This window comes from Aquarana catesbeiana, linkage group LG09 (genome assembly GCF_042186555.1).
Source record: "Aquarana catesbeiana isolate 2022-GZ linkage group LG09, ASM4218655v1, whole genome shotgun sequence".
Classification (NCBI taxonomy): domain Eukaryota; kingdom Metazoa; phylum Chordata; class Amphibia; order Anura; family Ranidae; genus Aquarana; species Aquarana catesbeiana.
Window position 1 is genome coordinate 41,282,106 of NC_133332.1, and position 26,803 is coordinate 41,308,908.

The window sequence follows — 26,803 nt, forward strand, 5'->3', positions numbered from 1 at the left end:
AACTCAAAAACTGCTACCTGAAATCCTTGTAAGTTCACAGCCACGTATATCGCAGTACATAGCCCTTGCCCTTGGTTGGATGAATCATCAGATTTGAAGGATTTGAAGGAATGAATAACCCGGCCCGCTCACTATAAAAGGATGGGCTGACAGCAGCCGGATTGTCAGTGTCTGTTGCGGCTGTTAGGGAGAGTTAACACTTCTGCGCATGGAGAGATACTGTTATTTCTTTTTCTTTTTTTTCTTTTTTTTTGACATTGGTACATGCCCCCCCATGGTGGGTGCCCAGCTTTCTCTGACTTTTGTTTGACAATAGCTTTCTTATTATCCTTACAAAAAGCCAGAACTGAATAACAAGATTGGCTTCCCTATGTAATTCAATGGGGTTTGCAGAAAACTCAGAGGAAGATTTGCGAAACTATTCACAAACCAAAACCAGGCAGAGTCACATATCGCTAATTAACCACTTCACCCCCGGAAGATTTGGCTGCTCAATGACCAGGCCATTTTTTGTGATACGGCACTGCGTCGCTTTAACGGATAATTGCGAGGTCGTGCGCCACTGTACCCAAACAAAATTGACGTCTTTTTTTCCTACAAATAGAGCTTTCTTTTGGTGGTATTTGATCACCTCTGCGGTTTGTATTTTTTGCGCTATAAACAATAGAAGACAGACAATTTTGAAAAAAACACAATTTCTTTTACTTTTTGCTATAATAAATATCCCAATGAGAAAAAAAAAATGTCCTCAGTTTAGGCCGATATGTATTCTTCTACATATTTTTGGTAAAAAAAATTTGCAATAAGCGTATATTGATTGGTTTGCGCAAACGTTATAGCGTATACAAAATAGGGGATAGATTTATGGCACTTTTATTATTTTTTACTAGTAATGGCGGTGATCAGCGATTTCTATCAGGACTTCGATATTGCGGCGGACACATCGGACACTTTTGACACATTTTTGGGACCAGTGACAATTATACTGCGATCAGTGTTATAAAAATGCACTGATTAATGTATAAATGTCACTTGCAAGGAAGGGGTTAACACTAAGGGGCGATCAAGGGGTTAACTGTGTTCCCTCATGTGTGATCTAACTGTGAGGGGATGGGACTGACTAGGAGGAGACAGAGATCGGTGTTCATACATACATAATACTGTTTCTACACACAGATCCCGGTTCTCGCTCTGTCATGAGCAATCACAGGTGCCCGGCGGTCATCGCGCCCGCCGAGCATTCGCATCTGCTCCAACGGTGAGCGTGCGTGCCTCCAGCGGTGCGCACATGCCCCCTAGTGGCCAAAAGGCAAAGCGATGTAAGGTAACGTCGTTTTGTCCAGGGGAGCCAACCTGCCGCAGTACAACTGCGGTGGCTGGTCGGGAAGAGGTTTAAATGTATATATAGCCAAATTTCCAGTTTTCCAGTAATAGAATTACAAAGGATTAGAATCCCTGTTAAATTTTTTTCACTCTATATCTTGTGATATGGGGGGTTGGTTAGCTCAATGGTAGATGCGTTTTTAAGTGAGCCCATTTCAGTCCAAACTTCAGTTTAAGGGCATGGCAGCCCACTTTTATTAAACAAAATTAAAATTACATTCAAAGTCACCCATGCAAGGCTTTTCAACTTCACAAAGCAAACAACTCCTTTGTCAGCAGCACCACTGCTCTCTTTGGTATCCCAGACCATGGTTTTTTTTGTAAGTAATAGATGAGAAATCTTCCAATAGGGATGCTAGTTCTGGTGACCTGAGGGGCCCAAAGGGTTTCCCTTAATTTGCAGGGATTGCCTCTCTCTTTCTGTTTTGGGTGTAGGACAGAAAGTGAAGGTAAATCAACCCAATGGGACACAGATGACAAAAACAAAATACTGACAGGGGTGCAGTGCATCCGGAAAGTATCCATAACGCTTCACTTTTTCCACATTTTGTTATGTTACAGCCCCATTCGATTTTGAATTAAATTCATTATTTTCATCAAAATTCTATAAACAATACCCAATAATGACAACAAAAGAATTTTGTTTGAAGTCTTTGCAATTTTATTAAAAACCAAAAACAGAAAAAATCCCATGTACTGTACATAAGTATTCACAGCCTTTGCTCAATACTTTCTTGAAGCACCTTTGGCACCAATTACGGCCTCAAGTCTTTTTGCGTATTATGCTACAAGCTTGGTACACCTGATTTTGGGCCGTTTTTTCCATTCTTCTTTGCAGGACCTCTCAAGCTCCATCAGGTTGGTTGGGGAACATCAGTGAACAGTCATTTTCAGATCTCTCCAGAGATGTTCAATTGGGTTCAAGTCTGGGCTTTGGCTGGGCCACTCAAGGACATTCACAGAGTTGTCCCGTAGCCACTCCATTGTTATCTTGGCTGTGTGCTTAGAGTCGTTCTCCTGTTGCAAGATTAAACTTCACCCCGGTCTGAGGCGCAGAGCGCTCTGGAACAGGTTTTCATCAAGGATGTCTCTGTACGTTGCTGCATTCATCTTCCCCCAATCCTGACTAGTCTCCCAGTTCCTGCCGCTTAAAAACATCCCCACAGCATGACGCTTGCCATTCAGGTAAAATAGTTTAACCAGGAAATCACCAGAAGTCTCCATACCTAATGCATTTCACTCCATCCCGGGAGCATCATCAGAGGCTGGAGTCTTCCAGTGGCTGGTGACTAGGGATGAGCCAAACATCCCCCAGATTGGTTTGCACCAGAACATCCGAACATGCAAAAAAGTTTGAACACGCGAACACCGTTAAAGTCTATGAGACACGAACTTGAAAAATCAAAAGTGCTCATTTTAAAGGCTTATATGTAAGTTTTTGCCCTAAAAAGTGTTTGGGGACCTGGGTCCTGCCACAGGGGACATGTATCAATGCAAAAAAAAGTTTTAAAAACTGCCATTTTTTGGGAGCAGTGATTTTAAGAATGCTTAAATAAAACAATAAAAATTAAATATTGTGCCTGGGTGGTGTCTATAGTATGCATGTAAAGTGGCACAGTTTTCCCATGTTTAGAACAATACCACAGCAAAATGGCATTTCTAAAGGAAAAAAAGTCATTTAAAACTGCTTGTGGCTGTAATGTATTGTTGGATCCAATCAATATACATGAAAATCATTGAGAATAACAGCATGGGTCCCCCAGCCCATTACAAGGATCTTTGGGTCTGGTATGGATATTAAGGGGAACCCAAATTAAAAAAATAATGGCGTTGGGGGGGTCCCCAGGCTCTATATACTCTATGAACAGAAGTATATATACTATACAGCCTGCCCTAAATACTCTTTAGAAAATTGGGCCTTAGGTGTTGGTGGTGCCAGAACACTGTAACCCCTCACAGTTACTCTTGGTGGGCGCAGCAACGGGCCCTGCTATAAAATATTTGATCAAAAATTGTAATTACATACCCCTGTTAAACAGGGGCAGAAAAATTGGGCCTTAGGCGGTGGTGGTGGTGGTGCCACAACACCATAACCCCTCACAGATACTCTTGTTGGGTGTAGGAATGGGCGCTGCTGTGAAATATTTGATCAAAAATTGTAATTACATGCCCCTGTTAAACAGGGGCAGAAAAATTAGGCCTTAGGCAGTGGTGGTGGTGCTGCCGCAACACTGTAACCCCTGACAGTTACGCTTGTTGGGCGCAGGAATAGGCCCTGCTATGAAATATTTAAACAAAAATTGTAATTACATGCCCCTGTTAAACAGGGGCAGAAAAATTGGGACTTAGGCAGTAGTGGTGGTGGTGCCACAACACCGTAACCCCTCACAGATACTCTTGTTGGGCGTAGGAACGGGCCCTGCTGTGAAATATTTGATCAAAAATTGTAATTACATGCCCCTGTTAAACAGGGGCAGAAAAACTGGGCCTTAGGCAGTGGTGGTGGTGCCCTAAACCAAAAATATTGTTGGAAGCATCATCAAGATTGAGGAGGAATAGGATAGTCACTCAGCATAGGCAGTCTTCAAGGGATCCCACATCCATAGAAAAATCAATCAGTTACATCAGCATCAGGTGCTTCATAGCTGCTGCTGATCCAAGACTGATTCATTTTTATGAATGTGAGCCTATCAACGGAGTCTGTGGACTGGCGCACTCTATGATCCGTTACAAACCCTCCAGCAGCACTGAATGTGCGTTCAGAAAGAACGCTGGATGCAAGACAGGCCAGTAGCTCAATTGCATATCGAGCAAGTTCTGGCCAGTGGTCCATCCTCAAGACCCAGTAACCCAGTGGATGGTCTGTTGGAAAGGTCTTCAATTCTGCTCTTGCCCCAAGATATTCCTGCATCATGTAGTGCAGATGCTGGCGATGGTTGCTTGAACCGATCAGATCTTGGTGTTGAGGACTAAAAAATTGTCTAAAGGCATCAGTCAGCCGGCCACTTTCTCCACCGCTCTTCCTCTGACTGACGAAGCCTCAGCAACACGTTGTCCAGCACCAGGAAATTGTAACCTCCCAGGGTCTGGAAACGCATTGCACAAACCTTTCTTCATGGCCTCCTGAAGATGTTTTATCCTCTGCTCCCTCTGCGAAGGAAGAATGAATTCTACAACCTTACCCTTGTAACGTGGATCAAGAGGGTTGCCAGCCAGTAATGATCCCTCTCCTTGATACCACAAATCCTAGGGTCTTTTCGCAGGCTTTGCATAATCAGGGAGGCCATGCAGCGTAAGTTTGCAGACGCATTCGATTGTGAGTCCTCTGGATCACTGAGGATGACGTTGTCAGGAACTAACTCCTCCCAACCACATACAACTCCTTGGGTTTCTGGGGACTGAAAACCATCCCTTGAAGACTACTGCTGAGTGTTATCCTCTACATCCATGCTGACACAATTCTCCTCCTCCTCTTCTTCCTGTGTGTTTGGCGGGCCCACAGGAATGCTATCTAGATAAAGGGGGCCTTGAGAGGTAAGGAAGTCCTTCTCTTCCTCCCGCTGTTCTGCCTCAAGTGCCCTGTCCATTATTCCACGAAGCGTGTGCTCCAGAGGAAGACAAGAGGGACAGTATCACTGATGCATGCATTGTTGCTGCTCACAATCCTTGTGGCCTCCTCAAATGGTGACAGGACAGTGCATGCATCCTTGATCAGTAGCCACTGGCGTGGGGAAAAAAAGCCAAGCTCCCCTGACCCTCTCCTGGTGCCATACTCACACAGGTACTCGTTGATGGCCCTCTGCTGTGAGTTCAGCAGCTGCAGCATTGCCAACGTTGAGTTCCATCTGGTGGGCATGTCACAAATAAGGCGGTTGGTGGGCAGGTTGCATTCCCTTTGAATATCAGCCAGCTGAGCACTGGCATTGTACGACCGGCGGAAATGACCACAGACTTTTCTGGCCTGCCTCAGGAGATCCTGTAGGCCTGGGTACCTGCTCAAGAACCGCTGCACCACCAAATTCAGTACGTGTGCCAAACATGGTACATGGGTCAAGTGTCCCTGTTGGAGGGCGAAGAGAAGGTTGAAGCCATTGTCGCATACAACCATTCCTGGCTGAAGCTGGTGTGGCGTCAACCACCTCTGAGCCTGCCTCTGCAGAGCTGACAGAATCTCTGCCCCAGTGTGACTCCTGTCCCCTAAGCAGACCAACTCAAGCACTGCATGGCATCTTTTTGCTTGAGTGCTTACGTAGGCCCTTGACCGCTTACGGAGCACCGCTGGTTCAGAGGAGAAATCAGAAGAAGAGGCCATAGGGGAAGAAGAAGAGGAGGGAGTGGAGGAGAGAGCTGTGGCAGAATGACCACTAGCATTTTGAAGGCGTGGTGGCAGAACAAGCTGCAACAATACTGAACCCTGTCTTGCATCCTACCCAGCTGCCAGCAGAGTTACCCAGTGCACCGTGAAGGAAAGGTAATGTCCCTGCCCATGCCTGCTGGACCATGAGTCTGCGGTAATATGCATTTTACTGCTGAACGCCCTGTCCAACGAGGCCAAAACATTGCCTTCCACATGCCAGTAGAGAGCCGGAATGGCCTTCCGTGAAAAGAAATGGCATTTTGGGCAGCACAGTGGTGTAGTGGGTAGCACTCTCGCCAGTAAGAAGGGTCGCTGGTTCGAATCCCGACCACGACACTACCTGCCTGGAGTTTGCATGTTCTCCCTGTGTCTGCGTGGGTTTCCTCCGGGTACTCCGGTTTCCTCCCACACTCCAAAGACATGCTGGTAGGTTAATTGGATCCTGTCTAAATTGGCCCTAGTATAGGTATGAATGTGAGTTAGGGACCTTAGATTGTAAGCTCCTTGAGGGTATAGGGACTGATGTGAATGTATAATATATATATATATGTAAAGCGCTGCATAAATTGACAGCGCTATATAAGTACCTGAAATAAATAAAAAATAATAAAATAAATTTTGGATCCTGCTACTGAGGTACAGCACATTCCACAAATTCACGGAAGGGGGCAGAGTCTACCAGCTGAAAAGGCAGCAGTTGCAGTGCTAGCAATTTGGCCAAGCTAGAATTCAGACCTTGAGCATGTGAATGGCTGGGACCAAATTTCTTTTTCCGGTTTAGCAACTGGGCTAGGGAAATTTGCCTGCTAAAATCAGATGGAGATGTACTGATAGCAGATTGGCCGCAAGTACTTGGGACACCTATTGCTATACCTTCATTCCTCTCACTGCAGGTTTTTGAGAGGACTGGAGGTATAGTGCGGTTGGAGATCCCAGATGAGGAGCAAGAAGAAGTCCGCCTTTTTCTTTGATGTGGGTCTTTCAAGTGCTGTTGCCAACGGACTGCATGGGAAGTCGTCATATGTCTGGTCAAGCATGTGGTGCCCAAGCGGCTGCTGTTCTGGCCATGCTTGATCCGCTTCAGACATAGGTTGCAAACAGCAACAGTGCGATCTGCTGCACATGTGTCAAAAAAGGCCCACACCAAGGAATCTTTCAAAATCAGCGGGGAGTCAGCAGCGCCCTGCATCTTCGGAGCTTTGCAATGTGATGCAGTAGGGTGGCTGCCCTTAAGCTGCCCCCTAGAGGACATCCTGCCTCATTGAAGTTGTGCCTCCTCCTCCTCCTCTCTTCTATCAGGCACCCAAGTAGAGTCAGTGACCTCCATCATCCCTTCCCTCCTCGTCACTGGAGCAAACTTGGCAGTATGCTGCAGCTGGGGGACATGATTGCCAGTTTCTAGTCCTTCTTCTGCACCCCCTCTCTCTAGGCTCACGTTACTCCCTTCCTCAAACTGGGAACCAACATCGGAGCCTTATAATCGCTGCGCATCCTCCATCAGCATGTACCCGACACTGGGGTCAAATAGTTCGGGGGACTCCACCATGCATGATGACGGAAGGAGTGACTGTGGACAAGGAGCTGGTGGAATAGGCCGCTTTGGCAGCTGCATTGGAAGGCAAACTACTCTGAGCCTGGATGACAGAGGATGAGGACAGCTTTGTTATCCACTCCACCAACTCTTCTGCATGTTCTGGCTCAATAACACGGCCAGCAGCAGAAAAAAAGGATAAGCGTGCCCCACGGCCACCTGCAGAGGATGCATCATATCCGCGACCAGCACTGTTGACTGTAGACACAGAGCCTGCTTGCCCTCTTTTAGTGGCCTGTGAGCGTCTGCCTCTCCTTGGTGGCCTTCCGGACATGATGTATATTTTGTTTGGCAACACCACACTGCACAGTATTGTGTGATGAGTACACCACCAGAAAAGTAGTAGCAACTGCACTACGGCTGCAGTGTATTAAGTAATGTGTACACCACCAGAAAATTAGTAGCAACTGCATTACGGTTGCACTGCATTGTGTGATGTGTACACCAACAGAAAAGCAGTAGCAACTGACTGTATATATTTATATTAAATACACTGCCTGAAGTAGATTAGAAATAGTACACCATGGAATGCACTGTAGAATGTAGATCTCTAGGCTGACTGTATATACAGTGCCTTGCAAAAGTATTCACCCCCTTGGCATTTTTCGTGTTTTGTTGCCCCACAACCTGGAATTAACATGGATTGTTTGAGAATTTGCATCATTTAATTTACAGAGCACGCCTACAACGTTTTTTTTTTTTTTTTACTTTATTGTGAAGCAAACAACTAATAGGACAAAATAACAGAAAAAGTCAATGTGCATAACTATTCACCCCCCTAAAGTCAATACTTTGTAGAGCCACCTTTTGCGGCTATCACAGCTCCAAGTCGCTTTCGATAAGTCTGTATGAGCTTGCCACATCTTACCACTGGGATTTTTGCTCATTCCTCCTTGCAAAACTGCTCCAGCTCCTTCAAGTTGGATGGTTTGCGCTTGTGAACAGCATTCTTTAAGTCTGACCACAGATTTTCAATTGGATTGAGGTCTGGGCTTTGACTAGGCCATTCCAACACATTTACATGTTTCCCCTTAAACCACTCAAGTGTTGCTTTAGCAGTGTGTTTTGGGTCATTGTCCTGCTGGAAGGTGAACCTCCATCCTAGCCTCAAATCACACACAGAGTGGTACAGGTTTTGCTCAAGAATATCCCTGTATTTAGCACCGTCCATCTTTCCCTCAACCAGTCCCGACTGCTGAAATATATCCCCACAGCATGATGCTGCCACCACCATGTTTCACTGTGGGGATGGTGTTCTTTGGGTGATGTAATGTGTTGGGTTTGCGCCAGACATATCGTTTTCTTTTGATGGCCAAAAAGTTCAATATTAGTCTCATCAGACCAGAGCACCTTCCTCCATACATTTTGGGAGTCTCCCACATGCCTTTTCGCAAACTCAAAATGTGCCATTTTGTTTTTTGCTGAAAGTAATGGCTTTCTTCTGGCCACTCTGCCATAAAACCCAGCTCTATGGAGCATACGACTTATTGTCGTCCTATGTACAGATACTCCAGTCTCTGCTGTGGAACTCTGCAGCTCCTCCAGGGTAACCTTAGGTCTCTGCGCTGCCTCTCTGAAAATAATGCCCTCCTTGCACGGTCCAAGTGGAACTCATGTTTGACCCAAACATCAAGCTTATCCCTACTGGTGAATTATAACTCCAGCCCTCTGGCCCTCCTACTACACCCATTGTGAGCTTTCGCTTATCTGAATGGTGGCCACTGGTATATGGATTGTGGGGCGGTATTCACCTGCGGTTTGGTCTTTATAATTTACACCAGAGCATATTGTATTTAAAAAAAAACAACTATAAAAATATGAATAAAAGTAAAAAAATAAATAAAAACATTATAGCAATATGAGAATAACATAAACAAGTGGAATATAAATAAAGAAAAGACTCCAGTCTCTGATGATGCACCTGGAGTGGAGTGAAATGCATTAGGTACAGAGACTTCCAGTGACGTAATTTCCTGGATTTTGGAACGCAAGCCGCGGATTGCACACCGTTTTATATGCTTGTCATGAAAGTCAAACATGTGAGTGGATATGACTTTATAATAAAACCTTTTTAAGCGATATTACACCATGTATGCTTTTTTTCTTATCCTATGAGTACTCCTAACTATTGGGGTCATGTGGAAGAGGATAAAGAAACATCTATGAAAGATATATTTCACCAGTACAGGAAATCTTTATATGGATAGCTGGTGAGTGAGGGCACAGGAGGAAGCAGAGCACAGCACTTCCATCACCTTTGCAATATACAGTAATACCTTGGATTACGAACATAATTTGTTCTAGAAGAATGCTTGTAATCCAAAGCACTCATATATTAAAGCAAATTTCCCCATAGAAAATAATGGAAACTCAGATAATCCGTTTCACAGCCACTGCTTGTCTATGCAGTACCGCATGTGGCCAGAGGTGCAGGGGCGCCATGGACACTTGGAAACACTCAGAGACACTCGGAAATGCTCAGAGACGCTCAGAGACGCTCAGAGACACTCGGAGACACTAAGAGTCACTGGGGAACGGAGTGTCTCCAAGTGTTTCCAAATGTCTCCGAGCATCACCGGGGCCCCCGCACCTCTGGCTAGATGCAGTACTTCACAGCCCAGATGCTTGAATCCGGCTCGCCTTGCGAGACAAGGCTCGCAAAGCGAGTCAGGGTTTTTTTTTTTAATTCTCGTATTGCGAAACGCTCGTAAACCACGTTACTCACAATCCAAGGTTCCACTGTATTTCTGCACAGATTGCACTTTAACCACGTCAGCCCCAGAAGGTTCTACCCCCCTTAATGACCAGGCCATTTTTTGCGATACGGCAATGCGTCGCTTTAACTGACAATTGCACTGTTGTGTGAAGCGGTACCCAAACAAAATTGAGGTCCTACAAATAGAGCTTTCTTTTGGTGGTATTTGGTGGTAATTGTTATAGGCTTTAAAGGAACCGCGATTTTCGCAGCCGAGCCATTCTGCTGCAGTATAACTGTGGTGGCTGGTCGGCATGCAGTTAAAGGAATCATTGCGATATTGAAGAATCACAGCACTATATAAACTTTTATTCTTATGCTTTGTCATTTGTTATAGCAGATATTGTTGATTTTATGGTAGATATTGTAGACTATTTTTTATGAGTCTATATATTTTACTGTTATATATGTATATACCGTATATACTCGAGTATAAGCCGACTTTTTCAGCACATTTTTTATCCTGAAAAAGCCCCCTTGGCTTATACTCAAGTGAGGGTCTCGAGTGTGGGTGCAGCCCATCTGCAGCTTTGATAACCAAAACAGCAGGTGTCTCCCGCTATGTCATGTCAGTGGTTTAAGTCTGTTTGGCGGCAGTCCACTGTAACAAAGCCCCGCCTCCTCCTCATCCATGATAGACAGAACACTTATACAATGCTGGGAAACTGAATCAGTGTTCTGTCTATCACAGACGAGGAGGAGGTGGGGCTTTGTTACAGTGGATGGCCGCCGAACAGACTGCATGACACAGCGGGAGATACTCGCTGTTTTGGTTATCAAAGGTACAGCTGCAGATGGGCACAGTGAGGATGTAGAAGGGAACAATGAGGCTTTAAATGGGCACAGTGAGGCTGCAAATGGGCACAGTGAGGTTGCAGATGGGCACAGTGAGGTTGCAGATGGGCACAGTGAGGCTGCAGATGGGCACAGTGAGGCTGCAGATGAGCACTGATGATATAGGTGGGCACAGTGAGGATGCAGATGGGCACAAAGAGGCTGCAAATGGGCACAGTGAGGATGCAGATGGGCACAAAGAGGCTGCAAATGGGCACAGTAAGGCTGCAGATGGGCACAGTGAGGCTGCAAATGGGCACAGTAAGGCTGCAGATGGGCACAGTGAGGCTGCAGATGGGCATTGTTTACCCAGTAGCTGCTGCATTACCAACCCTAGGCTTATACTCGCGTCAATAAGTTTTCCCAGTTTTTTGTGGTAAAATTAGGTGCCTCGGTTTATATTCGGGTCGGCTTATACTTGAGTATATAGGTGTACCCTAGAGCACACACATACATGCAGTGCAGCGCTACTACAGTGATAAACAAACAATAATCCCTTATGTACAAATTGTACGTGAAAATTCAATAAGAAAAATCGATAAGAAAAAAAACATACAAAAAGTCCAATAAATAAACAAACACCTTGAAAGTTGTACTTCAGTGTAAACCTTCTATCACCGTGCTATGCAAAAGGACTCTTATTATATGTGCACACCACCACCAGCTCCTTTATCTGCTCTCCTCAAGGATGAGTCAAGTAGACTCTAATGAACTCTTTATTTCTCACTCTCCCAAAAACGTCTCTCCTTTCAGTTAGGAATCAGCTGTTCACCTTCTCACTTTCACGATCTCTACTCCACTCAATGTGTGTCTCACAGATAGGGAGTTGATCTCCAGGATTTATACAGCCTCACTCCTTAGGTATTTCTCCACTCCAGGGGACTCATATTAGACATGTAATCAAAAACACAGCTGACATAGTGCTCTCTACTTTGAAAATGGTTTGCCACTGTGGCTGCGTGACGTCACAGGCTTGGATCCTCCCCTCTGCACGCGTATCGACCACTGATTGGTCTTCATCAGCAGATGGGTGGGGATACCTCACCCGAGCCTTAAAGTGGAGTTCCACCCACTTTTACAACTCTTCAGCATCCCTCACTAAACTGCGCACTGTAAACAAATTGGATATTTAAAAAAAAATTTTCTCAGCACCTACTGTATATTTGCTGTATTCATTTTTCACTTCCTCCTCCCTGGCCGTGGCCCATCACATCATTTCCTGTTTGCAATGCCTTCTGGGAAGGGGTGGCAACTTCCTCTGACACTGACGTTGCTATGAAAACCTGACCTGAAACCTATTACACTGCTTGTGCTGCACTGAGCATGTGCGAGATCTGCAAGGATGAGATCCAGAAAGAAATACAGTCTGGCTTCAGATGCCCACACTTAAGATGGCCACGGCCTGCTATAAGTTTATAAAATAACAAACTACTACTATAAACTAACAAAACAGACCTTAGTTTACAGACTAACTTTACTAGAATACATTAAGCTTGTGTATTATAGGGGTATTTTTATTTAAAAAGTATAATTTCGGAACACCACTTTAAGTAGTTTGTCTTTACTATAGTAACCTCCCAAGCTTCTCTCCGGCAGATCTGAGTGTCAAGAATTAAGTGGTGTAAAATGGATGATATAATGTAAGCATTTAGCTTATTAACCGAGTATTCTCCATGGCAGTGAGTAAGAGGAAATTGGTTATTATTTAGACCGAATTGTATGCAGATACAGTGTTAGCATTGTACGATCGTCTTTTGGTGATTATGCTGCGGTGAAAGTCAGTTCCGTTGCCCACAGGAAGTGGGCATACCTTTTGTCACTCGGATCTGCTGGGGAGAAGCTTGGGAAGTTATAGTACTATACTATATACTATAGTGATGACAGACTACTTAAGGCTCGGCTGAGGTCCACCCATCTGCTGATGAAGACCAATCAGTGGTCGATACACGTGCAGAGGGGAGGATCCGAGCCTGTGACATCACGTAGACACGGTGGTGAGCCAGCGGACGCTCTTATTACATGAAATTAGCGATTGTTTGTCTTTTATCGAGTAAGTGTCCTCTTTTAGCTGGGTTTTAAATACATTTTCAAAGCAGAGAGCACTATGTTGGCTGTGTTTTTGATTACATGTCCCATATGAGTCCCTTGGAGTGGAGAAATATCTAAGGCGTGAGGCTGTATAAATCCTGGAGATCAACTATCTGTGAGACACACATTGGGTGGAGTGGAGATCGTGAAAGTGAGAAGGTGAACAGCTGATTCCTAACTGAAAGAAGAGACGTTTTTGGGAGAGTGAGAAATAAAGAGTTCATTAGAGTCTACTTGACTCATCCTTGAGATGAGCAGATAAAGGAGGTGGTGGTGGTGTTCACATATAATAAGAGTCCTTTTGCATAGCACGGTGATAGAAGGTTTACACTGAAGTACAACTATCAAGATTTTTGTTTGTTTATTTATTGGACTTTTTGTATGGCTTTTTTCACGTACAATTTGTACATAGGGGATTATTGTTTATTACTGTAGTAGCGCTGCACTGCATGTATGTGTGTGCTCTAGGGTACACACATATATATAGATATATATACATATATAATATTGAATTAAAGTGTAGTGAATCCACTTTAGGGTGTACAGCAGCTGCGTGCGTATATATATATATATATATATATATATATATATATATATATATATATTTTTTTTTTTTTGCACCAGATTATTAATTAAACACCACGCTGATTGTTTCACATATTTGCAATATATATTTTACTGAGCAGAAACTTCTTTCATGTTGTCATTATGGGGTATTGTTTGTTGGAATAAGGCTGCAACATAACAAATGTGGAAAAAGTGAAGGGCTGTGAATACTTTCCGGATGCACTGTATATCCAAAGTTTTTAAAAAAAGTTTTGCCTATAGTTTAAATTTAAAGAGGTTGTAATCCTCCATTTTCAAGTTGTACCTATAGGTAAGTCTATAATAAGGCTTACGTATAGGTACACTAAATATCTCCTAAACGTGCACCGTTTAGGAGATATTTACTTTGTACCGCACTGATGATGTCTCCGGCGCATGCGCTGTGAAGAAATGGCCCTCCGTGCCATTTCTTCACCAGAGAGTGCCGTGACTGGTGGCTCCCGTGCACAAACGTCATGCAACTCTGGCCAGTCACAGAGCCAGATTCCGCAGCCCCTGGAAAGGAAGAGGGGCAACTATAGATGCGGCCTCCAGCAGGGACAGTGCGGGCTTCATTTGCAGGTAAGTATGCACATTAGGCTTTTACTTTGCAGGGAACAAAAAAGGAAGTAAAAGCCATCAGGGTTTATTTCTTCTTTAATCCCAGTCTACTGGTAGAAAACTGTATTCTACATTACCTTGACACAGTGATTATACTATCTAGCAGATGGTGTTTGAACCTACCTTTTGTGTGTTCATTTTATGCTCAAACTACTATTCATTCCTTTTTTTTTTCACAATCAAGATTTTATTGAAAGATAACATAACAAACATTCGACTTTGAACAGTATTAAAATGAACATATTATAGAAATGTCAGTTGACAGCATGTTATAGTATATTCTGCATTTGGAAGTATATATTAATATTGAAAGATAATGATTTCGGGGGGCAGGAGGCGGAGCCTAGCGGAGCAGACATGCATTGTTAGAGCTCCACACCGCTGAGGAGAGAAGAGAAGGACAAAGCGGAGCCTGCAGGCTCAAAAGGTATCCATTTGAACCTTTTTGCCCCAGGGAACAAACTGTGAAAGTTTGGGCAGGAAATATGGTACTGGGAGGAAACCGTGGCAGAAATAAAAATCACCTCAAAAGAGCTCACAGGCACTCACTGCAGCTGAAGCAGCTCCAGTCACCTCACAAGATACAGCATCAGGGCGCTCTCACAGACAGAAAATGTCACAGCAAGACTCTTCATTTGAGTCAGATACAGAACAAATCCTCTCACAAACTTCTCCACAAGCCTCCTCAGCATCCCCAGTAATATTATTACAATTTGAAAAGATGCTTCATAAGGCTTTAAAACAAACCTCAGACCAAATAACAAAAAGCCTAACCAAAGAAATAAGAGAGCTGGGAAACCGCACCGCAGCCTTAGAAATAAAAATGGATGAAATTGAAATTACAACCCAAGAAAATATAACAGAATTGGAACAATTAAAAGAAGAGAATTTAATACTTCAAACTAAGCTCGAAGATTACGAAAATAGAGCCAGACGTTCAAACTTGCGCATAAGGGGAATACCTGAAACTGTGACAGACCTGCAATCTACTATTACTGCTCTATTACAAGAACTAAAGCCAGATATCCCTATTGAACGTTTAGAACTGGACAGAGTACACAGAGCCCTCACAGCCAAAAAGAAAGATGGACCCCCATGTGATATAATCAAAAAATTTCATTATTACAGAACGAAAGAACAAATACTAATTGCTGCAAGAGAAAAAAAGGAACTTAATTTTCAAGGACACAATTATCAAATTTTTGCTGACCTATCCCAACTTACTATTACTAAAAGACGATCCATGAAACCCCAACTAATGGAACTGCAACACCACAACATTATGTATCAATGGGGAAATTCTTGTTCAGTTATATATTATCAGGTAATAACAATAGATTTATTACTTTTTAGGACAAATATGTTCAATAATCCAGAAGTAATGGAAGCTTTTTCTTTCTTTTCTTAAAACAAATATATTATTACCTAACTAGTTCCTAGAATTATGTTTTTGTTTATTCTAATCTGAAGCAATACAACCTCAATTTTATGAGTTAACATTTCTAAACAGTTGCATATGAATAAAATATGTAATTGTTTACTCTAAAAGGGTTAAAATCCCAAAATAATTCAAACTATCTTCATCAATACCAATGTTATTAACAGTACCTTTCTAACTGAATTATTTAGCCTAGGGCAAAACTAACCATATACAACCACCCTGGAATAAATAATTTCAACAAAAACTATATTCTGCACTCCAATTAATGAAACATCATTTTGATGTCTTTTGACATAGCACTTCTCTCCTGTAAGCGGAAGATCCGTGTACCCCCATTAGCCCTCCTCATTCTCCCAACCATATTATGTGGGAGTGTGACGAAGGCACTTATTCCCCTGAGAGAGATATTTATTCTCTTTCACGGGTAAATTGTGATTACTTGCAAAAAATAATTTATACAATGTATCATCTAATCTCATATGTTTTTTGTTTACTCTTTACTCCAGAATTCACTGGTTTCTTTTCTATCTTTTCATCTCTTCAGTCCACACAGGTTGATCTGCGCAGTCAGCTCTGCATAACAAAAAGTAAGTCAAAACTATTTGATCTGTTGCCATGGCACCACTGAATATACTCTCCCTGAATGTTCAGGGAATAAATGTCCCTCAAAAAAGGACCAAAGCCTTCCGTACTTTCCATAACAAGAAGGCTCACATAGTATGCCTCCAACAAACACACTTCACCAAAGATTCTACTCCAAAATATATTTCTCCTTTTTATCAACAAATTTACACGGCTTCTGCCTGTACCAAGCAAAGGGGAACTCTAATTGCATTTCACCGATCCACACCATTCACCTTATCATCAGAAATTAAAGACCCAGAAGGTAGATACCTGATACTCATGGGTTATATAATGGATACAGCAATCACGGTGATTTCCTACATCGCTCCGAAACAAACAACCTACACCATTCCTCTCACATATATTACAAGTGATTAATACACACAAAATAGGAACAGTGATAATGTGTGGGGATTCGAACCAGGTCCTCCTCCCATTTCTAGATAAATCACCTTTTACACCATCCAAAATAACCTCTAGATTACCTTTTTCTCAACTTCTTTCCAAATACAATCTGGTAGATTCATGGAGAGAAAGTAACCCAATGAAAAAGAAATTCACTTATTTCTCGCACCCTCATCAAACCTTCACCAGAATAGATCATATTTTTCTAACAATAGGAATGATACCAGAAATGATTGCATCAGATATAATTCCGATTCCGTGGTCTGACCATAATGCAGTATACACTACTATAGCCTCAGCCATACCAAAAGCGCATGACCCAACGTGGTACTTACCGGACATAATGCTCAAACACCCACTACATCAGATGGCCATTGAACAAGCTTTAAAGGAATACATATCAATTAATAATACAACAGACATCTCCCCAATAACACTGTGGGAAGCTCATAAGCCTGTCTTGCGTGGTACAATACGAAGACAAATGGCACTATTTAAACGGGAACGCAAAAATCTAGCAAAAAAACTAGAACTCAATTTTAATGCAGCCTACATCTCATTCCAAGATAATCCATCTCAGAGTACAAAATCTCATCTGGAAAAATCTAGATTGGAATACGATCTATTTCTCACTGAGTCAGTTGATAAATCCCTCAAACGCTCCAAACACAATTTCTACATGAATACAAACAAACCAGGTACATATTTGGCTCGGGCATTAAATTCAACTAACAAATCTCTCAAACCAATACGTTTGAAATTATCAAAAAATGTTTATACTTGTAATCCAGTTAAAATAGTCCATAAATTTCACTCACATCTCGCAACTTTATACAAGACAAACAATGAATTTAATCCTACAGAGGCTGAATCCTTCTTCTCAAAAATAACCTTACCTGAGTTATCTCAGAATCAAAAAAGCAGTTTGGATGAGCCTATAACTATAGATGAAGTTGCTAACGCCATAAAAGACCTAACACTTAACAAAAGACCAGGCCCAGACGGCTACTCGGCTTTATACTATAAAACATTCTCAGAAATACTCTCTCCCATTCTCACTGAAACTTTTAACAAACTTCTAGATGGACATTCTTTTCGGCAAGAAACACTAATGGCAATTGTTTGTATGATCCCAAAACCCCTTTCTGATGATACTTCCTGTGTGAATTATCGGCCTATCTCTCTGTTAAACCTTGATATTAAATTATTAGCAAAAATAATAGCAAAACGCCTCAATAGCATTATAGGAAAATTAATACATAGAGATCAAGTAGGCTTCGAGCCAAATAGACAGGCAGGCGATAATATACGCAGGGCAGTGTTATTGGTACATATTGCTAAAAAACGGAAAATCCCTTTATGTTTTCTATCTCTCGATATTAAGAGGGCATTTGACACAGTATCCTGGCAATATATGCAATATTCATTACAAAAATGGGGTTTTGGACCCCACTTTTTAACATGGATCAAAGCATTATATAATAAACCCAAAGCCTATATAAAATATGCTGGATACAAATCTGATGCCTTTAATATCGAAAGAGGTACCCGACAGGGTTGCCCATTATCTCCCTTATTATTTGCCCTTATACTCGAACCCATGGCCCAATACATCAGAACAAACCAAACTATAACTGGCATTGAAGTAGGAGGTATCACACACAAATTATGTATATTTGCAGACGATATATTACTTTTTCTATCATCACCACAGGTCTTTGGTCCTAACTTAATACCAGCTCTTGATGGATTTGCAGCCCTATCCGGCCTTATGATTAATCCTAAGAAATGCCTAGTGCTTAATATTTCACTCACAAACATGGAGTTGATCCCGGCTAGGGCTGCACTCCCATTCACATGGGCAGAAAAATCAATCCCATATCTTGGAATTCATTTAACAGCATCTCATTCTGACTTATTCTCAACCAATTATTCTCCTGTATTAAGACAGATCACAAATCTAATAAAACAATGGTCGCAACTTCCTTTATCCTGGATAGGGAAGATTAATGCAATCAAAATGACTATTCTACCCAAATTGCTTTATCTATTCAGAGTCCTCCCTATTCCAATTCCTTCCTATTTTTTGAGAATAGTACAAAAAAGAGCAACTTCGTTTATATGGGGCTCTTCTAAACCACGTATACCTATACACACACTACATCTTCCCAAAAATAAAGGAGGCCTGGGATACCCTAATTTTACTAACTACTACAGAGCAGCACATTTGGCCAGTCTGTCCAAATGCCATGCAAAACAGGAAATCCCATTATGGGTATTTATAGAGGCTTCAGAAAATGACCCTCTATTAATATCAAACTTATTATGGCTTGATCCTAAAGAACGCTTTAAAATTCATAATCCCATAACTAAACACTTCTTATCTCTCTGGGATAAACTAAAAACCAAATATCAGTTACAATCTCCACACAATCCTCTCCTTTCTTTTATCAGAAATCCGGCCTTTTATCCGGCATGGATCTACCCAAATTCTTTTAAAGCTTGGACAACATCAGGCATTCAGACATTAAATGACTTCATAGCATCTAAATCATTCCTTTCATTCCCATCGCTTAGAGAAAAATATGATCTACCAAACTCTGAGATATTTAGATATCTCCAAATCAAAAATTTCTATACACCATTCCTAAAGGGGGATACACCATTATCCCAATTATCCATTTTTGAATCAATCTGTACAAAAGATCCATTTGCTAAAGGTACAATTTCATCACTTTATAATCAATTATATGGAGTACCAAATCTTAATAGACCCTCTTACGTTCAGAGGTGGGAGGAGGACCTGGGACGAACTTTAGAAGACACGGACTGGTCTAACATATGGCTCACATCTAAGTCATCTTCACCCAACATCTTAGCACTGGAAACAAATTATAAAGTCCTAACTCGCTGGTACCTTGTACCCGCTAGAGTGGCAAAATATTCACCTAATACCTCAGCTCTTTGTTTTCGAGGATGCCCAGAAATAGGCACACATTTACACATATGATGGACGTGCCCAGTAATCCAAACCTTCTGGAAGGAAGTCTTCGTGATTGCATCTAAAATATTTTAAAAAATAATACAACCAGATCCTTATATAACTTTACTTAATCTAAAACCGGAATGGTTAACACTCGCTCAATTCAAACTTATGATCCAACTAACAACGGCTGCAAAACAAACAGTGGCCAAGGCATGGAAATCTCCTACATTGGTACTAGCAGAAACAATTCACAGAATGAATAATACAATGTCCCATGCTAAGATGGTAGCCATCGATCAAAATCAAATTCCAAAATTTGAAAAACTTTGGCATCCTTGGATAAAACAACAGTTCCTGTCAAACTTCAATGACTCTGTCCTGTTGCCATGGTAGCAGATTAAATGACTTACAGAGACACCCATTCTAAGGCTTCAAAGAGAACTAAAAAGAATAATAAACTGACGAGTGGGACAACCTTGTGGACCATACCTCTGCCTTTCTACCCTTTTTCTTCTTTCTCTTTCCTTTTCTCTACCTTACGATTAAAGCTCATTATCAGAATTTATTTGACCTATATACACTCTACCTGTAAACAATATGTATAGTAGGTATAAATCATTTAAATACCTACAAAAGTAACTAAGGAAATGATATATATCTTTAATTTAGGTTTACGTGAACCCAATGTTTAATATTTGAAATTTCATGATATTTACCTATATAAACCCTACTGTAAAACAATGAGCTTACTTTATAGATCCTTGTAAACTTACTTTATGTATCTTTATAATATTGTATACTTAATAAACTTCTTTTGACAAGGAAAGATAATGATTTCACTTTGAAAAGGGAGGGAATGGTTTGGAGGTGGTGGAGGGGGGGGGTAAAGGGTAGAGGGGGGGGGGAATTGTGTACAGAAAATGGATATGAGATTACATATATAAACTTACAAACATATCTGTGAGAGGATGAGAATAATTCTAACTGGAACTGAGTGTATAAAACAGAGGTTACCTATTGTTCAGGTAAAGTACATATATTATATGGGTAAATCATAAGGCAAGTAATGATTGGAACTCATCTAAAAGCGTAAATAGCCGCCAGGGTTGAAACATCTTGTTGAAGCCAATGCTGTTTTCTTTTTTCATTGCTAGAATTTCTTCCATCTTATATATATATATAATGTACTCTGTCCAAACAATCCTTGGCCATTGGTATGTGGGTGGATTTCCAGTGCAGGGGTATGAGAGTTTTGCTGCAGTTAACATATGTCTGGTGAGTGTTTTCTTATACTTACCTAAGGTGAGGGAGTTAACATGAATCAGACAAGCAGCAGCGTTCAAGGTTATTTTAGTGTCGGTGATATGTGTGATCCATTTGGTAATTTTTTCCCAGTAGTCAAGGTTTGTGGGACTTTTCTACCAGATGTGTATAAATGATCCAGTATCTTTGCCACAGCGCCAACATATATCTGAGGTAGTGTGAAACCATTTTCTGGCCTTTTGTGGTGTTATATACCACTGTGTTAGAATCTTATAAGAAATCTCCTGATATTTGGTGCTTAGGGAGCATTTGTGTGTCAGGATACATGCTTTTTCCCATTGGGCATCACTGATTTTTATACCCAGGTCAAGTTCCCATTTTTCTTTGTATTTGTTATGGTTTTCATGTGTTGGTTGGTTTAACCATGTGTAAGCCATAGATGTAGATTTCAAGACCTGGGATCTTTTATAACATATAGATTCTAGGGGTGTCAGCGGTAGGCAGTATTAAGATTTATGTTTACTGTTTAGTAAGAAATCCTTCAGCTGAATGTAGAACCAAAAGCCAGGAAATTATTTGCCCAGTTCTGCTTGTAGTGTTTCTAGTGTTTTGACTTTAGTACCGTTTAGGCAGTGGGTGGCTAGTAGTTTGGGACTGTGGTCGGGGGTTGACAGTCTTTTTTGGTTTAGACCTAGTATGAAGTCGGGGTTGTTGGCAATTGGAGTAAGTGGGCCTGGTATTGTGGCCAACTTATGCAAGGGGGTGATTTTATGCCAGATGTTTAAAGTATTTGCTACAAATGGGTGTTCTATGCGTCTGTTAAGTTTTGAATGTAGGGACCAAGGGTAGAACAATAGATGTTGTGCGTTGCGAAAGTGTTTTAATTGAACCCAGTCTTTATCGGGGACGTGACAGTGGCAGTTTATTACTCTGGTAATGTGGGTGGCTGGTGATATTTTTTGAAGTCTGGAAGACCCATGCCCCCTCTATTCTTAGGTTGTGTAAGGAGGCGGAAGTTTAGCCTTGGTTTTTTGTCAGCCCATAGGAAACGTCTTTGTATTTCTGTAAGTTTGGTGTTAAATGAGTTGGGTATTGGCACAGGTAATGCGTTAAAAAATATAGCAGTCTTGGAAGAATTGTCATCTTCAATATTGAGGCTCTTCCAAATCAAGAGAATAATTTTGGGGTCCATTTTTGCAAATCTTTTGCTATGGAATTTAATAAAGGTACTAGGTTGGTTTTCTAAAGTGATTCGATATTGGGAGTCAGGTTTATCCCTAAGTATTTGAGCGTGTTTTGTTCCCGGCCCCTTTCAGGACGCCAGACACATGAAATACTATGGTGGGGATAGGCGGGGGGTGTGTATTTTGAAACACGTGATTAGAGCCAAAGGCTCTAACAGGCTTCAAAATAGGGTGGGCTGGGGGCACAGAGCACTGCGTCCCGATCCTACCCTGTTGTGTGGCATAGCGAATGAATTTTCGCTATTTGGCCATCTTCTGGCCACTCAGCAGGCAGGTCAGTGAGACCTGTCTCACGATTGGCCAAAGCATTAGGTGATCCTATTGGATGCCTAACGCTTTGGTGTAATTTTCCTTCAGCTTGTTTAATTTGTTTGACGGGAGGGTAATGTTGAGTGCCTCGGATTTGGATTGGTTTATTTTGAAGTTAGAGATGTATCCGAATGTTTTGAATATTTTTTGGAAATAGGGTAGAGAAGTATGGGGTTGTGTGAGGAAGAACATGAGATCGTCTGTGTAAGCAGCAATTTCATATTCTCTTTTTTGTATTTTGAAACCTTGAATATCATTAGACAGGTTCATTGTTCTGATGAGTGGCTCTAGCGAGAGAATAAAAAGAAGTGGCGACAGAGGGCAGCCTTGGCGCGTACCATTATGTATATTTATAGGGTCAGAGAGGATATTATTTATTTTGACTTTGGCTTGTGGGTTCTGGTATAGGGCTGTTATCCAGGATAGCATATTTTCGCCTAGGCCTATATGGTGATATGTGGATAGCATATATTCCCAAGAGACTCTATCAAAGGCCTTCTCGGCATCAGTGGAAAGCAAGAGGCCTCTAATCTTAGAGTTTCATGCGTAGTGGATCAGGTTTAGGGATTTGGTTATGTTGTCTATTGCTTCTCTGCCAGGCATAAAGCCTACTTGTTCTAGGCCTATGATTTTTGATAGAAGGGGTTTTAATCTGTTGGCTAGTATTTTTGCTAAAAGTTTTAAATCCACATTCAGGACTGAAATAGGACGGAAGTTAGCACAGTCCATGTGATCCTTGTCTGGTTTGGGGATAACTGCTATGTGTGCCATAAGGAAGGAATGGAAGTTGAGTTTATTTTTGTCAAGTAATTGAAAGCTGCCAAGAGGGGTTTAACAAGTAATTGTGTATAAGTTTTATAATATTGGGAGGTGAATCCATCAGGACCAGGACTTTTCCCTGTTTTTAAATCCTTAAGGCCCCTTTCACACTGGGGCGGTAGGGGGCGTAGGCGGTAAAACAACGATATTTTTAGCGCTGTTTTACCGTGGTATTCGGCTGCTAGCGGTGCAGTTTTAACCCCCCGCTGGCGGCCGAAAAAGGGTTAAAACCCCTCGTACAGCGTGGCTATAGCCGCGGTATTGCCGCGGTATAGCCACGCTGTCCCATTGATTTCACCGCTCCAAAGATGCGGCTCGCAGGAGATTTTTTCTTCTCCTGCCAGCGCACCGCTTCAGTGTGAAAGCCCTCGGGCTTTCACACTGAACAAACAGCGGAGGCTGTTTAGGGGCGGTTTGCAGGTGGTATTTTTAGCGTAATAACGCCTGCAAACCGCCCCAGTGTGAAAGGGGCCTAATGGCGGTTTTAATTTCTGTAATGGTGATAGGTTCTTCCAATTTACCTGAATCCTCTACTTTAAGGGAAGGGATTTTGCTGTCCTTCAAGAAGTCTTGTATAGTCTTTTCTTTTGAGTGTGTTATGTGGTTGGTTTGTGTTGGGGTGGGAGGTCATACAGATTTGAATAAAACTTGTGAAATAGTTCCGCTATTTTTTTTGGTTTGTGTTCAGCTTTATGTGCCAGCTTTATTGCGGATAGTGTGTATATGTCCCTCTGTTGTCGCATCTCTAAGAGCTTTGTTATTCCAACCTGTACTAATGCATTGAGTTTATTTATCACTAAATTGTCTTATGTCTATTTTCAGGTGCTATTTCAAAGAGTTAAAGATATGTATGCATGTGTGCAGTGACTTTCATTTAACCAGATGTGTCAGAGGGACTGAGCTTATTCTTGGAGTCGAGGCACAGAACAGAGAACCCAAATTACCAAGCGGCTCCTGTGGATGTAGTGACCTAGGTGTAGGAGGGCTTTCAGGTGGAGACGGATCCACGAAAGGGAGACAGGCGTTCTCTAGGAGTCTGAGCGTGTATGTCTGCGTGTATGTCTGCAGGAGGCAGATGTGGCCCACGATCATGCAGCACGCAGCTGAGCAAGTAAGCTCCAGGAGGGCGTTTGACTAAGTAAGAGTGAGTGAGCCAGGAGGCTGAAGTTTTCTGTTATACAATGATGGTGGAACCCCCTGCGAGGGAAGATTTTCTGTGAAGTTTGTTTTGTTTAAATAAAATTGGGCTGCCATGCCTATAAAAATACAGTCTGTACTGACCGGGTTTTCCTCAAAACGCATACACCACTTGAACATAATTACCCCGGATTGTTAAAATATATAATATATAGGACCTCGGACTGGGCCGAAGGTTTACCTTCCAACAAGACAATGACCCTAATCACACAGCTAAAATATCGAAGGAGTGGCTTCACAACAACTCTGTGACTGTTCTTGAATGGCCCAGCCAGACCCCTGACTTAAACCCAATTTAGCAGAGACCTAAAAATGGCTGTCCACCAACGTTTACCATCCAACCTGACAGAACTGGAGAGGATCTGCAAGGTGGAATGGCAGATGATCCAGGTGTGAAAAACTTGTTGCATCTTTCTCAAAAAGACTCATGGCTGTATTAGATCAAAAGGGTGCTTCTACTAAATACTGAGCAAAGGGTCTGAATACTTAGGACCATGTGATATTTCAGTTTTTCTTTTTTAATAAATCTGCAAAAATGTCAACAATTCTGTGTTTTTCTGTCAATATGGGGTGCTGTGTGTACATTAATGAGGAAAAAAATAACTTAAATGATTTTAGCAAATGGCTGCAATATAACAAAGCGTGATAAATGTAAGGGGGTCTGAATACTTTCCGTCCCCACTGTATATTTCCTATATATTAATCTCTGACAACAAACTGAAAATAGATTCTGCCTCTTTGCCCATGCATTGCAAAGTGACAGTGCCCAGTGCCCTTGCAAAGCCCCCATCTCCATTACTTATCTAGTAAGTGATCCCTTGTTCTGTTGCAGCTGGCAATAAAATTCAAGGTTGGATGCTATGTGGTGCTGTGACTTCACTCCCTCCATCATATGACAGTGATGGGCCTTTGATTAGTTATAAGACCTGAGAATTGTCAGAGGCGAGAAGGTAACATGTTCCCCTATTGTAGGAAGCACCAATCATTGTTGGCAGCTGCAAAGGCTGAAGAAGTGATATATGGAGAATCTTTTGCAAGGTTAAATATTTTGGGAGCCTCTTTACAAAGATACTGTCAGTCTGCTCTAACAGACAAGATAACAGCTTACAGCAGATAAAAGCTTTAATCAGCTTCTGTATTGGTCTATTGGTTCTCTTTTAGATTTGTTTTAGGAAGATCCTTAATTACCGTATTTATCGGCGTATAACACGCACTTTTTTCCCCTTAAAATCAGGGGAATGTCGCAGGTGCGTGTTATACGCCGATCCCCTGCGATCCCGAGCTGTCACAATTTTAAAATCGCCGACCGCAATTTGAAAATGGCGCCGCCGGCGCCGAAATACACAGAGCCGGTCCTCGGCTCTTTCCGGCGGCTCTCGTTTACTTTTGGCTCCACTCGTAGTCCCGAGCGGAGCTATCCGCTTTGGATAGCTCCGCTCGGGACTACGAATGGAGCCGAAAGTGAACGAGAGCCGCCGGAAAGAGCCGAGGACCGGCTCGGTGTATTTCGGCGCCGGCGGCGCCATTTTCAAATCGCGGTCGGCGATTTTAAAGCTCAGGACAGGGGATCGAAGGCTGCACTGGGAAAGGCTGCACTGGGAAAGGCTGCACTGGGAAAGGCTGCACTGGGGAAGGCTGCACTGACATGGCTGTACTGACAAGGCTGCACTAACAAGGCTGCACTGAGAAGGCTGCACTGAGAAGGCTGCACTGACATGGCTGCACTAACAAGGCTGCACTGGGGAAGGCTGCACTGACATGGCTGCACTGAGAAGGCTGCAATGATGGGCATTTAAATGTAAGTTTTTTTTCCTTCAACTTCCCTCCTAAAAGTTTTTTTTTCCTTAAAATTCCCTCCTAAATTGGGGTGCGTGTTATACGCCGATAAATACGGTAAGTCAAAATTTTCTATTAGTTCATTCTCTTTGGCGAGATTGCATATACAGTATTTCATAGATTACTCACCCAGATGGACTATTAGTGGCTCTTTAAAGCTGCTGTGCTCCACCCAGCAGTAGACACTTTCCTGTTCTATGACATTTACAGCTGTTGAAACTGTTATCTGGTAAGTCCCATCTCCATTGGGAAGAGTCTCAGTTGACAACACGTTCTCCATGGGTTTGTTTTCTTTCCATAAGCTTACATTGATTGAATGTGGATAGAATCCAGTCACCATACAGATGACCTCTGTTTCAGATTGATCAGTTCTGCTGGTGATGTAGGCCTGTGGCTGGCCTGAGAAATAGGGGGTTGGAAAAAAGAAGAATGATGAGATCTTATGTATGATGTAACTGGGATCAG

At 42.2% G+C, this 26,803-nt stretch overlaps 1 protein-coding gene across 1 annotated transcript in view; it reads right to left on the bottom strand.

Annotated features, from left to right (window-relative positions):
• The window catches only part of LOC141108903 (antigen-presenting glycoprotein CD1d-like), a 36,575-nt gene that overhangs the window by 1,592 nt on the left and 8,180 nt on the right, over positions 1–26,803 (bottom strand). Inside the window, exon 3 of the mRNA XM_073600873.1 lies at positions 26,468–26,737. Coding sequence (XP_073456974.1) covers positions 26,468–26,737 — 270 coding nt within the window. The remainder of the gene's footprint in view (positions 1–26,467; positions 26,738–26,803) is intronic.